This window comes from Belonocnema kinseyi, chromosome 8, assembly GCF_010883055.1.
Source record: "Belonocnema kinseyi isolate 2016_QV_RU_SX_M_011 chromosome 8, B_treatae_v1, whole genome shotgun sequence".
NCBI classification, from domain to species: domain Eukaryota; kingdom Metazoa; phylum Arthropoda; class Insecta; order Hymenoptera; family Cynipidae; genus Belonocnema; species Belonocnema kinseyi.
The window spans coordinates 80,101,145-80,116,330 of NC_046664.1; the positions used below are offsets into that span (position 1 = coordinate 80,101,145).

Below are 15,186 nucleotides of genomic sequence, written 5' to 3' on the forward strand. Positions count from 1 at the left end.
ACTTGAGCGATTATGAATGCGCTTAAAGTCACCTCCAGCAAAAGTTAATGACATTTTTTTAAATTGTGTTCCCAGTGGGCACAAAGTTTGGCGACGTCTTTAAGACATCGTTACGACATATTTCCGCTAACTTTACGACATCCTATGTCCATGTCGTTAAGTTGTCTTTACGATATCGTAAATAAGTCGCATGATCTGTCTATGTCTTTACTACATCGTAAAGACAGCGAAACGACATGGACATAGGATGTCGTAAAGTTGTCGTAACGATGTCGTAAAGACGTCGCCAAATGCTGTACCCAATGGGTTTTCTCTGTTAAAGTATCTTCTAAATAATAATTATCAAAATTCCAATATAATGGGAAATCTAATAAAATACTCAAATCGCACGAACCTCTAATTATTTTGAAATTTCCTCTTAAGCTAAAATCTTGAATTCCAGCAGTTTTATTTGGTCTAAAGATATAGGCACCAGAAGTACGATTCAAAGGTTCTTCGTTATTACCTTGAGCTCCCACATAGTAATGGAAGGATTGTTTCAATTTGATGCTTTCAATCAGTTTAGACTGGATAAGGACCTTTCCAGTAGTATCGACATATATGTCATAGGTCTAAAAATATCAACACTATTGGGTGTATGATTTCTTACACTTTTATCATATTGATAATACAGAACTAAAAAAAATGGGCGAAGGGTTCCTTAAACCAGATCAAGTGGATTATATGTTTTTAGGGTCGCTGAAACCGAATATGAAACCTGTTTTCCCCGATCACGACAGCATTTTTTTAACCTCAAAAACATCTTTAAACTATAGAACCAAACATTATCAATCCTTAAGCCATGGGTCCGTATCAAAGAGCCCAAACGTCAAACAGCCCAACAATGAGAAACCAAGTATGGCTAAAGTGGCCCACCAATGAGAGAACATCGATTATGCAAAGCAAGAGAATCAGCTTCTCCTACTGTGCGACAGCCAATTCAGGAGCGCTCTCATTGGTAGGCCACTTTAGCTGTACTCGATTTCTCATTGGCGGGATTTTTGACGATTGGGCTCTTTGATACGGACCCTAAGCCATATAACCCTATATCTTCATAGCTCAATAACCTTGAGATCAATAACCTATAACTCTAAAAGCCACAACCTCAACATTTATAACTTCAAAACTCAAAAGTCTCAAATCCCAATAAAGTAAAAAACTTAAAATGCAGCAAAAAAAAACATACACGGATATTTAAAACCTTAACCTCTGAGAGTTTTGTCTTTATAATTCCATACGTTCCCCACTTTGTAACCTAAAAAGTTATAAGTTCCATAGCCCTGAAGTATATCCTAAGAAGATTGCATGTCTCAATATAACTATGCAATGTAGAATTCAATTTCATAACTCCGCATTCCCATAACTCCATACAAACTAATACCTGAAAACCCCAGAAGTCCATAATCCTATAACCCAGAAACTGCATATTCTTATAATCCCATAAATTTAACAAAAAAAATACTTAGAAGTGATTCTTCAAAAGCCTGTAATCTCAGAAAGCTACAAGAAAAACTTATACTCGAGACTTAATTCTTCTTTTGCAGAAAGTTTGATACAAATCTTTTATCTTATTTCTCATAAAATTTAGGTCTCTAAACCTAAAATTCAAATATTCAATAAGGTCAAGATTTCCTGCATCGTAATAACCTACATTTAGCGATACCTAGGAACAACGACGTGGACGCAGCAGGCTTCTGTTCCCTTTGAGGTGCTTGATTTACGTGAGTTCCCTCGCCTCTCACAATTCTCAAAAATCTTTATTCAATCTTATTTCTCATAAACTTTCGGTCTCTAAGACTAAAATTCAAATACTCAATACGGTCCAGGTTTCCAGTATCGTAATAACCTACATTTAACGATACCTAGGAACAACGACGTGGACGCAGCAGGCTTCTGTTCCATTTGGGGAGCTTGAATCACGTGATTCTCCTCGCCTCTCACAATTCTAAAAGAGCTTCATTTAATATTATTTCGCATAAACTTTCAGTCTACAAAACTAAAATTCGAATATTCAATAAGGTCAAGATTTCCTGCATCGTAATAACCTACATTTAGCGATAACTAGGAACAACGATGTGAACGCAGCAGGCTTCTGTTCCCTCTGGGGTGCTTGAATCACGTAATTCTCCTCGCCTCTCACAATTCTCAAAGAGCTTTATTTAATATTATTTCGCATAAACTTTGAGTCTACAAAACTAAAATTCGAATATTCAATAAGGTCAAGATTTCCTATATCGTAATAACCTACATTTAGCGATACTCACTTAAGAGTTGTTGCGTTATGGTATTCAGTTTATAGGTATCTAAGATTTATGAGTTTTGAGGTTAAAAATGTTCAGTTTATGGCTTTTAGGGTTATAGGTTATCGGTCTCAAGATTATTGAGGTATCGGGTTGTATGGCTTAAGGGTTGATATTGTTAGGTTTATAAGACGTTTTTTGAGCTTAGAAAAAAACGCTGACGTGATGAGGCAAAACAGGTTTCAGATTCGGTTCCAGCGACCCAAAAAACATGTAATCCATTTGGTCTGGTTTAAAGAAACCTTCAATCAAAATCAGATTTATGATTCATCTATAAAGGATTACGGAGAAGTGTTTTTTCTTAGGATTTACTCTTTCGCCCGAAGTTGTAAACTATATATTAAACGTTTTACTTACTTTCAATTTTTGTTCAGCAGATTGAAATTCGCTTTCTGAATTCGTTTCGCTTACATAAAAGGATTGATAACCCAAAGCAGGTATTTCTCGTGCCAGAAATACTAGCTCATATAAAGCAGAACTTTTTCTACCGGGAATCTTTTTCACTGCTTCTGGCACTGGGACGATTTGTGTTACTAGTTCAGTTCCTGTAAAAGAAATTTCAATGTGATATTATTAGTGGTTATATTATGATATAGGTATAGTAATAAGATCATTATATTTTCACCTAGATAATTTTTAATTTGATATGATGTTCCTTTGACTGGAAGTCGAACGTAGGTTGTAAGAGGGTGACTTGTTGGATTGTACACGGTTAAAACAAATTTCTTGTTAATCTCTGTGTGCTCGCATGAACTAACATTTAATTGTAGGCATGAGTGAAATATAAGTGATTCCTTCTGTTTTGAACTTTGATCTTCTGGCAACCAATTTCTGGAAATAATTTAAAAGAAGCCTTTAAAGCAAAATATATTATAAGATTAAAAATAAATATAAGAGAAATGTTTAAAATCTGGTTGGTTGTTAATTAATTATGGTCGCTTCACATCATAAATTAAAAAATTAAATCTAAAAATAATTTCTTTCCAGGGCGTTCTAAGTGTAATATTTATTTGGAATATCTTGATCTTTAACTTAATTTATAAAATTGTTAAAAAGACCAATTAATTACTGCCAAAAAATCAGAAGAGCAAACTCAAGCATAAAAATTCAACTTTAATATTAGAGGTCATATTTAATTATTTAATTTTAATTCCATTTCAATTTACAAAAGTTCATTAGATTCCCTGTAAAGCTCTTTACAATTATATTCGTCAAGCTTTTATGGGAATCATTTTATTTAGAAACAAAATTTTCGTGTTCAAATAAAAAATGTTTATTAAAAGAATTAAACGAATTTTGAGAATTTGTTGATAAAAATAACATTGTGCTTTTTGTCTAAAATTACTATTTTAATAAAAAAATTCACAGATTTCAAATAATTGTACAGAATTGCTGAAAATAAAACCAAGAATCCAATGATCAAATTTGGATGTTTATAATAGGATTTTATTTCGAACCTCATTTGACTCTCGGGTGTCAGGAAGAGAGCATCGTTGTGTTGGTGTTGTTACTGTCTGCTTGGGTTTTTAAAATTTTTTTTAATTTTAAATTTTGTACTCTTTTTTTGTTTACCTTGATAAGGCTGCTGTATAAGTGCCGAACATTGTTGCTTATTGTTGTTTACAGATGTTTTTTTGCTGTGGCAAATTTGGGCGCACCTAGGCCGCGCGTCTGATGAATCTTGCGCTTCGCACTCGATAATAGATTACCTCGCGCTTCGCGCTTGAACATAATCACAGCTGCGCTTCGCGCTCGGATTTTTATTCTTTGCATTTGGAATGCTTGAATAAATATTTATCAAAAAGGTCTCTTTTTTTATTTTCAATGTTATTATTCCCGAATAAAACAAAAATTACGCGTTCAATCAAGGAGTCATTATTAACGAATTCTTAGATCTTTTTTGGGATCACAATTTTTGTTGATACATCTTTTTTCGCATCCTGCATAGTTTGATCAGAAAATGTAATTTTTGATTTTTCATTATTTTTTGTTGTCCAAATTTGGTCGCTGGATTCTTGGTTTTATTCTCAGGAATTCTGCATATTAATTTTACTATTTGACTATTGCCCATGCTATTTTTCAAATTATTTCAGATAAGGAAAAGAACACTAAATGTTTTTTATGGTATACTCCGAAAAATATTTTTTTATTTTTTCATTCAGATAAAAATTATTTGTATTTTTAAAACAATTTTCTTCATTTTCCAGTTTTATTTGTTTTTATGAAAAAGGTTATATTAATGAAACGATTTCTTTATTTCTATACAAATATTTTTCTGAGGTAAGTTGTAGTTTTCTTTAAGTATCCCAATTTTTGTAAAACAAACGTTTAGGATCGTTTCTTTAAAAAAATTATTAATAAAATTAGTATCTATTCATCAGAAATTATAATTATTTGTAAATAGAAGAATTTTTTTATAAATTATTTTATAAGTCATTGTAACATTCATAAACAATTGATACTATTTATACTATTATAAAATTCGACAAATGTAACAAATAAAACCAGAAATTAGGTAATAATAAAAACCTCAATGCATCGGTGCTAATTTTTTCTCCGTTGTGCATGCTGTTGGACAAAATTCTAGCATAATCGTCCGCAACATGTTGCTTTTCTGTGCCTGTAACAGCATCGTGATGTTGTAATATACCCATGGCTTCTCGGAATTTTTCTAGTTCTGTATTATCTGGGACATCATTTAAAACTGAAAGTTGCTTCACAACCTGAAATTACACGATTCAGTTTGTTAACTAGTTCTTTTTAATTAATTTTTTTTTAAATAAATGGCACGTTTCTAAGATTTATAAAAGCTAGTTTAGTAACATTAAATATAAATAATAACCCTGTAAAAATGAACATCATTATGTGTTCATAGAATTTAAATCATGTATTATTTTTAAAAATTACATAAGTGAGAAAAATAAGTCTCACTTGTAAAAAGTTGTTGCCCATTCTTTCGTAGAATTTAATCGTTGGACGAGAAGCATAGTAGCCAGTCCAATACGAATGAGAATCACTCGCATAAGGAAAGAAATCGTCACTTTTTGTTGTCCATGACAAATTTTCATCATTTAGTGCTTTCAAATAACAGGATGGAGTTGAGTAAATTAAATTATGTGTTGACCCATTTCGCTGGTTTGTGTATCTAATGAAAAAAATTATTATTATTATTTTTTGTCTCAAATAAAATTTCGAGTAACTCTTTAGAATAAAGATTCCTTCTGGAGAACTGCAATGAGATCAACAATATTTTATTCTAAAAATTTAGGAAAATTTCTATATAGGTAAATAAATTATGAAATTTATTTGGTGCAATGTAATGGTTGTGGAGAACTGAGTTAAATACATTCGAACTTTTACCTGAGAAAAAAATCAAGATATTTGCGTTAATTCTAAATTTATATTAATGATCCTCCTGAAAAAATATTGATCTTCCAAAAAACCCTTTTTTAACTCAAACATTGTGTGCGCTATGCGCGCACTAATTACATCCACTAATTAAAATTAAATAAAAATTGACTATTTAACACTAATTACTAATTTTTTAATATTAGTATTAGTATATTAGTATAATTTTTATCGATATTAATTTTTTTTTTAGTATTTTTTATGACATGCTTTTAGGTCGTAAATATTAAGCAATCTAGAAGTTCTTTGAGCTTTAACAAAAAATTTTATTAGTCCAATGTGTCACTAAAGACATTTCATACAAAAAACTTAGAAAATAATTTTAGTTAGAAGAACACGTGCGGCTCGCATGTTTGAGCGCGCTTAGGGCGCGCGATTTTCGGTTATCGCGCTTCGCGCTCGAGTTTTTATTTAGATCGCACTTGGCGCTCGGTCTTTGCATTTTTCCCACATTCGTACAGAGACCTTTCAAAATTAAAGATCAACGGATCGACAATTTTTATTTCGCAATTGTGAACTCTCTTTTGTTAAAGCTCTTTCAGCTTTAGCGAACACATTCTCATCACGTATCTCGTGCTTCGCAGTAGATTTTGCCCAAAATTTCAAATTTTCTGCATTATGCTTAACACTTTTATATCAAATATAAGACATTTTTTTATGTACTTCTGCCTTGGATTGCATATAGAGATATTTCAAAATAAAGTAAGAATTGTATTTATCATGATTACTTTCATTTTTTTCAATAAATTTTATTTTCAGCTGTCACATGTTTTTATAATTTTTTTGAAATTTTTATTTTGGTTTCCATGATTAAAAGAAAAACCACGCTTCCTATCAAAAAATATTCGTAAGAAATTTTTTAATCTTTTGTGGTTGAATAAATTTGGTTTCACTTATTCTCGTAGCTTGTATCGCTTGTGCGCAAATATCATTTTTTCATTTTCAATGTTGTTTTTGAGAAATAAAAAATAAAATAAAACTTATCCTACAAAAAATTAATTCCTGAAAACTTTGTTTTTCTTTTTCAGGTAATCAATTATTGTCAATCTATCTTTTTTCGTATCCTGCTTTGTTTAACCACACTATAGAGTTATAGCTTTTTCATTACTTTTTCTGTGCGATTAAAATTTTACATTTTTATTTTCTGTTGACAAATTTTAAAAAGTTGCTTAGACAATCTTGTAGGGCCTTAAAAAACTAACGTTTTTATTTTGTGACTTTTTCTTATGTCACGCTTTGTTTGGCTTCAAATGTTCATTTTCGGTTTTTTTATTTTTTATTTTGGAAATGCTATAACATTGTTAGTCTTTATTTCATCAAAAAAAGTAATAAAAATAAATTGTTAGTATCTTTGTGTACTATAAATAGATGACGACCGATTTTTCAAATATTAAAAAAGTAGCCTCAAAAAATTTGAGACAACAAAGGAAAATTTAATCGAATAATTTCTTCAAATTTTACCGTGTTTATAGACTACAACGACAACGACGACATCTACAGATATAAAAACTATTTTCTTTTTACCCAGGGGATCTTACAACGATTGATTTTTAAAAAATTGAAAATGCTATAACTCGGAGATTTTTCTTTTCACCAAAAAAAGTAATTGGAATAAATTTTTTGTCCTTTTTCATACTATAAATATCCGTTCATAGAATTTTCAAATTCAGAAAAAAGGTGGTCTTAAAAATTTTCAAAATGCGCTCACTTTTTGAATTTTTATTAAAAATGGCTGGTTAATGAAGTCGTATTTTCTTTTAGGACCCAAAAAAAGTGTGCCAAAGATGGATTTGATCCGTTTATTTTTTTTAGAGTTATCGTGGTTACGGACGGACGGACAGACAGACGTCATCGTAAAAACTTGATTTTCGGATTCAGGGGGTCTCGAAACGTACAGATCCGTTGAAAAACTGTGGTTTAAAATTTTGGACAATTCTAATACTGTCTCAATCATAAATGATGAGAATGTAAAAAAATTATCATATTCTTCAAACACATATAAATAATTGTACCAAATTGTATATGAGAAAAAAAAATTCATACTTAATGAGTAAATCCAAGTTAGTAAACCACGCGTCAGCAAGATGGTACTGAAAATCGTCTCCCATTGTAAGTAGAACATTATTCGTTCTGTATAATTTTGCTTGGTTGTTGACAAATGCCAAAAATTGTTCCACCTAACAAATTAAAATGAGTTATTGTCTTTTGCTTACCTAAATAACTATTGACAATTATCGATTTAAAACATACACGCAAAACTCAAATATTTGAACTCAAAATGGCTATAATTGTTTAATAAATTAAAAATTATCTTATTTATTTAAAATTAAAAATTTTTAAATTAAAAATTTTTAAATTAAAAATTAAAAGAATAGCAACTTTTATGCTGACTCTTTGAGCAATGTTGTAATCTGGACTCTCGGGATCATCAATCAAAGGTTCATCTTGACAACGAATATCAAAACAAAAACCATCTGGTGCACTGTAATGGTTGTAGAGAACTGAGGTGAATAAGTTAGAACTTTTACCTAAAAAAAAACCAAGATATTTTCGTTAATTCTATATTTGAAAGGAGACTAAAATTAATTTTTTTTTGTAAAAAATCATACTGAGAAAAATTAAAACTAAATTAAAATTTACTGAGTTACACTAATTACTAATTAATTAATACTAATTTTGAATAATTTCTACTGACCAGTACATTTTTCCTAATTGATAATTTACACTAATTAAAATTTGATGTATGCATTTTCATTACATTGAATGTAATGAGAGCCAATGAATATATTTCTTTGGTTCAAAGAATCTTTTTTCGACTTAAGACTGCGTCAGGGTACCGTATGATATTTAGCAAATCAACTGACACTTCCCGCTGTAAGTTGCTCAAGCTCGAGCTCGAGCTCAGAGCTCGGCGGGACGTTGTGGTGCTCAACCGAAGACTACTGTTTTACGTTATCTAATAAACTTTATTCCTATTCACCTAATTCACTTTTCAAGGAAGTATGCAATTTTAAATTTTGTTTTTAATAGGGAAGAGGTTAACTAGCGTGCTTTATTTGTATTATTACACCATTAAACCATTTTCCTTTCGGGGTAGGCATGACTAACTCGGTAAGGAAAGGAATAATTTGAGAAAGGGGTTATTGATTTTTAGATTAATCCGTATGACATAGGTGTACAAGAACGCCGTTCAAAAAAATTGGTTGTGAACACAATTTTTCTCATGTTTGGGGAATTTCTTTTTCTTGTTTCAAATACGTATCCATACATTATTAAGTTATCCAAAAATGTGATATAAAATTGCATACGAAGTTTTAGTGTTGGCAAGTTTAAATCGAGATGTAATTGAAACGCAGAAAAGCAACATAATTTTCGGTTCTAACCGGTCTCCGATTGTGCATCACTTCACCCCTCTGGGCAATGAGCTCGAACTCGAGCTCGAGCGCATTGCGATAGGAAGGGTCAGCTGAGCCGTCAGGCATCACACGCTACCCTGATACCGCCTTAAGCCCTCTCTTCTAAATATCCTGATAGGTTATTTTTAATTATAATTTTCTTTTTTTTATTATTTATCTCTATGTTAGATTACCTACCCAAACTAGGACTACCCTTCCAGATAAATTCTGCCGTTTTAGAACGCAATCGTTTTATTCTATCTTGATAATCAAGTCGAGCAAAAAGTAGACCATCGAACCCCATTTGGCCAAAAATTGATGCCTGTTCTCTTGAGTGTCCGAAGGGATCAATTTGCCATCCAATTTTCGGCCTCGCGCATTTTCCAAACGTGTCATTCAATCTCCTGATTGAGATATTTTTGTTGGTTCATAAATTACACAGGCCGACAAAAAGTTTACCCAAAGATTGGACCATGTGACCCCGAAGGATTTTAGGATCCTTAGTCCGAATCCGTTATACAAATTCTTTATATATGTCAGGTTTTTGAGATATCCTAACCTAAAAGTGCAAAAAGGCTATATTCAGCCATATTTGAGGAAATATATCATCAGGAATTTTTTTTTAACTGTTAACGCCATAGTTTAGTACTTCTTTTTACCTTCTATTTACATTTTAATCACCTTAAACCGATTTTTATTTTTCGAAATATGACACGCTAACCATTTATTCGCCTTTTTCGCCTTTTTGCTTGTTTTCATTGTAGATCTGAAATGGATAATGTGCGATATCTCAGGGAAGCAAAATAAGTCCGAGGTTATTAAATATCTAAATGAAATGTGAAAGAAGTACTAAACGATGGCGTTATCAGTTCTTGGATAAAGAAATTGCTCATGATGTTATTTTTTCTTACATATAGCTAAAATAGCCATTTTTGCACGTTTAGGTTAGGATATCTTAAAAACCTAACGTATAGGAAAGATTTGGATAACGGATTAGATTTAAGGGTACTAAAATCCTTCGGGGTCACATGATTCGGTCTTTGGGTACAAAAAATATGTCATTTTTGTCGGCCTGTGTTATTGTTAAAAAAGTATAATTTCATTAAAGTTTAACATGAGATTAAAAGCGGCGCTTGGCTCACTGAACCTCAAAATCTTTCACACCTCTTTTTCGATATTTCTAGTTAATTTATTTAGTTGTTCAAAGTTATTTCTTAATCTTTTTAACCCGGTGGGCACAAAATTTAGCGACGTGTTTACGACGTCTTTGCGACATCGTTACGACAACTTTACGGCATCCTATGTCCTATGTTTTAAAGATGTCGGGAAATTTTGTGCCCACTGGGAAATCTTTTAAATATTTCTTGAATTTGTTAGATTTTTTAAATGTTGTAATTGTGTCAAATTGAAACATTTTTTTTAAATTTTACATCCGTTTTAAAAATTTTAGGAAATTATTTCCAATATTTTGAAATCTGATTTAATCAATCTTAAGAAAATTTACTCGAATTTTTTCTGGGTATTTATAATTTTGCAAAATTGAAAAAGTTTTTTATAGAATGTTTTTTAATTGTTATGAAATAATTTCAAATGTCATTGTTTGAAAATCTTTTAAAATTCGACCAGGAATTTTAAGATTTTTTTTAAATTTTGTGCTTGTTTTAACACCTGTCAAAAATTAGTCGACCAACAAATTAAAGATTCTTTTTTTGTAAATTTAGAAAGCTTCTAAATTTCAAATTATATAGAAAAGAAATAAAATGTAAACCGAAATTTTAATTATCATATATAAAATTAAAAAATGTAATTCTAACAGATAGAAAATACTCAAACTCTTGGCACATTTCCATTTCGTTACTAAATATTCTTTGTAGTTTTATTTATGCTCGGTAATTTTAAATTTTGGAAAATTTCTTGTTTTTTTTTAATTTTCTATTTCAATCATTATATTTTTGGTATCTAAGAAGACATTCGGGATTCCGTCTTTTTGGGAAAATTATACCCAGTAGGCACAAAATTTGGCGACGTATTTACGACATCGTTACGACATCTTTACGACAACTTTACGACATCCTATGTCGTAACGATGTCGTAAAAACGTCGACAAATTTTGTGCCCAATGGGTACTCTCCCTTTTAAATTAATAATTTTAAAATCTGAAGATTTTTAAACTCTATAAATTTGAAGTTATTAAAAAATTATTATTATTTTATAATTTCCAAATATCGGTTTATCAATTTTGAATTAAATGAGAAATTCAGACCTCCAATATTATACAATTTTAATCTTAAAACAAAGGATAATTTTTTTGTTTAAACTATTCAAACAAAAAGTGAGATATTCTCTTACATTGAGTAAATATATAAAACGAAAAGCCATTGTTATGAAAATATGTACCATGTGACGGTATTTTCATATCTTTGAAATAGTTTCTGACAAATTTAAGACTTAAAAATACAATCTTAAGCCTGACGCATCACGTTCTTGAAATAACATTTACATGTGTATATAAGCTGAATTTGCATGATCAACAAAGCTATTTTGTCCCACTTACTTATTTTTTATTTGAATTAGCAGTTCATCGTTTTTACTCAAATTTACTAGAAATTTCCCTTTTTTGTCAAACATTAGTCTTTTTGGATGACATCAACTATTTTTAATAAAATTTAACTATTTAGAAAAAATTTATGTTTGTTGTTAAAAATTCATCTTCTGTAGTTAAAAAAAATCTTCTTGATGGGAAATTCATATTTTTAGTTGAAAATACAATTATTTGGTTAAAAATGCAAGTATATAGTTAAGAATAATCTTTTATGCTAAATATTTTGATTTTTTGGTTTGAAATTCCACTATTTCGTAGAAAATAAAAATAGTAAAATTGAAGATTCAGTCTTTTGAAAGAATTTGCTTCAGTTTTTTTCTGATTGAAGATTCTTTATTGGAATTAAAATTTTATCGCTTACAATAAAATTTTTTATAGTTTTGTTAAGAATAAATCTTTTTGGATGAGATGTTAACTTTTTTGTGAACTTTAATTATTTAATTGTTAATTTATGTATTCTGTTAAAAATTCATCTTTATGGTTGAAAATTAGTTTTTATACAAAATATTCTAATTTTTCGTTTGAAAATTCAACTTTTTTGTAAAAAATAAAAATAATTAAAATGAATATTCAAACTTTTGAATGACTTTTTTATATTTTTATTTTCCTCTGATGGAAGATTCTTTATTTGAGTTCAAAATTCATAATTAATTTTTATTGCAAATTTCACTGTCTTCTTACAAATTAGTCTTTTTAGATAAGATCGTAAGTATTTTTTATAAAATTCAACTATTTGGTTGCAAATTGATGTAATTTATTGAAAATTCATTTTTCTTTGTGAAAAATTAGTTTTTTTGGTTGTAAATTCCTATTTTTGTTAAAAATATAACTGTTAAATAACAAATAAAACAATCTGGTTGAAAATACAGCTGCTTTTTTAAGACTAAAAATAATCAAATTGACAATTTAATGTTTTGAATACATTTTTTTCAGCTATAGATTGAAAAATAATTTATGAAAATATAAAGAAGTGCATTTCAGGTTACAAAATTTTCATTATAAGGCTCAAAGTTTAACTATTTGGAAAAATGTTAACATTTTCTTAAAAAATGAAATTTTTTGACTGAATTCAAATTTTTAAATTGAAAATTTAACTTTTTTTTAAGATCAATTGTAACATTTTGCAGTGAAATGTAATTTTTTTCTTCTTCTTCTTTTTTGTTTTTTTGTTTTTTGTTTAAGACTTTATTTTTACAAATTGAATAACTTTGATCGAATAAAATCCTTTCTAGTTAAAAATTCAACTGTTTTATTAAAAACTCGTCTTTTTGGAGGAAATATTAACTTTTTTTTTTAAATTTAATAATTCGTAAAAAATAAATATAATAAAGTTAAAGATTCATCCTTTTGAACGAATTGTTTTTTTTTTCTTTATTGACTGAAAAAATATTATTGGTTAAAAATTTCACAGGTTTTTTGAAATCCGATCAACTTTATTAATTATTTTTTGTTTAAGGCTATTCATTTAAATTGCAATTCCATGGTTTTGGTTGAAAATGTAGCTATTATGTTGACAAAAATTGTTTAGCAACAAATTTAACTACTGCATTTATTGTTGACAAAATGAAAACTTTTCAGTTGAAAATTCAACTGTTTCATTAAAACATCAACTTTTTGGATAGAGTAATAATTTTTTTTTTGAAAAATCAACCATTTCGTTAAAAATTAAATTTTTTGTTAAAAATGTATACTCTAGGGTTAGACATTTAACCGTCTTATAGAAAATTTGCCTTTGTGGCTTGAAAATATCACAATTTGGTTGACATTTTTTTTCTGTCTTGACTGAAAAATGTTTCTTGGCGGAAAATTTGACTCTTTTCTTCCAAATTCGACTTTTAATTTTAAAAAATGGGTCTAAAATTTTTCTTTTCAAAATTTCGTCACTTGCTTAAACGTAAAACTAGTTTGTTAAAAATTAATTTTTGTTTGTGTCGCAGATTCACATTTATGTTGAAACTTGATCTCTTTTGTTCAAAATAATTTTGTTAACAGAAATTTTTTTACATTTTTAAATGAAAGTGTAAATAATCTAAAATATATCAAAAATACAATACAAATCTATAAATATACATATAATATTTGTATATATAAATCTATGTAAAATAATATTTATAATCTTGAAATTATTTCAAAAGTATTATTACTATATTATTATTAATATTTGCCAAAATCATGCAATGTTTCTTTAATAAGTTAAGTGTTTTTATAATTACCTAAAACCCCAGGAAAATTGATCAATTATAGACTGATAGTGGGTGACTGCTTCATCGTTCATGCTCCATCCCCCACCAATTATTTCGAGTCTTCCTTCATTAATTAGGGATCGAACAGTTGCCTTTATTTTTTCATTCTGTTTTTCCCACCACTTAAAGAGAAATGCCGATTCGACGTAAATGAATCTGTTTATAAAATTCAAAAGCATTATACAATATTTTTAAATTATTTGAATAATAATCTCTTATGATTTAAAAAATTATTACACTCCAGGTCCCATAGAAGCCAGTCCGGTTTTGCAATCCCTAGAACTGACGATTGCGGCTCTCGCCTTAAACTGTCACGAGAGGGCCGTAGTGCGCGAGTACTCAGCTGAGGCTATTGCGCAATATTATGCATTCTAAATGAAAACGGTTCAGGCGGCCCGGATTGTTTACCTTTCAAGTTGACCGATTTAGGAGTAAGGCCAGTGCAAGTTAACCCTCGAGAATGTTATTATATGCGACTTGGAGTGTATTTATGCTATTTTTAATGAAAAATATTAAATATATTACCTCCTATCTGGATTTTCTTGCAAAGATTGTATTACCGAGTTAAGGATATAATGAACACCTGCTCTGTGTATATTATTTCGACCTGTCAAAAATACGTGATATAATTTAAACTAGAGTATGCTGAAAAAATTTAAATAAAAAATAAACTAATGGGTTATAACAAGTTAAGAAATTCCTCACTCTCAGCTTTGAAAAAATCGACAAAATTAACTTTTTTCAAATTCAATTGAATGATTATTTTCTAGTCGACAATGTAATTTTTATATTCCTGAAAAATTGAAAATAATTTTTGAAAGCTTTGTAAACTATCCTAAAATATATGTTGAGCATGAGAAGCTTATTTTAGTTTATTGAACATAATAATGAGATTTCATAACAAAGATACTAAAAATGAGGTACATTATGTAGATTATACAAAAAAATAATATTAGCGATTTTTAAAAAACACTGAGAGTTGCGAATTTTTTAAATTCTTTTTTATTAAATAAATTTTTAAACAATTTGTTATTTAAAGGAATATTTTATTAAAATAATGCCAGAAAGTTCCAATTTTCTGACAATTTTCAGTTTGCGTCCACTTTCCAGCTAGATTAAGATAATAGTTAATTTAAGATAATAAAAATAATTGTTTTAATAATTTATTTCTATTTTTAAAAATATTCTCTTTAAATAAT

The 15,186-nt window shown here is 29.0% G+C and overlaps 1 protein-coding gene across 1 annotated transcript in view; it reads right to left on the reverse strand.

Annotated features, from left to right (window-relative positions):
* LOC117178146 (lysosomal alpha-mannosidase-like) overlaps positions 1–15,186 on the reverse strand; it is a 27,187-nt gene that overhangs the window by 6,353 nt on the left and 5,648 nt on the right. The window contains exons 3-12 of the mRNA XM_033369407.1: positions 14,513–14,594; positions 13,958–14,143; positions 9,341–9,546; positions 8,139–8,275; positions 7,791–7,924; positions 5,271–5,484; positions 4,869–5,062; positions 2,965–3,170; positions 2,697–2,884; positions 395–611 (exon numbers count right to left, since the gene is read on the reverse strand). Of these exons, the coding sequence (XP_033225298.1) occupies positions 395–611; positions 2,697–2,884; positions 2,965–3,170; positions 4,869–5,062; positions 5,271–5,484; positions 7,791–7,924; positions 8,139–8,275; positions 9,341–9,546; positions 13,958–14,143; positions 14,513–14,594 (1,764 nt within the window). The remainder of the gene's footprint in view (positions 1–394; positions 612–2,696; positions 2,885–2,964; positions 3,171–4,868; positions 5,063–5,270; positions 5,485–7,790; positions 7,925–8,138; positions 8,276–9,340; positions 9,547–13,957; positions 14,144–14,512; positions 14,595–15,186) is intronic.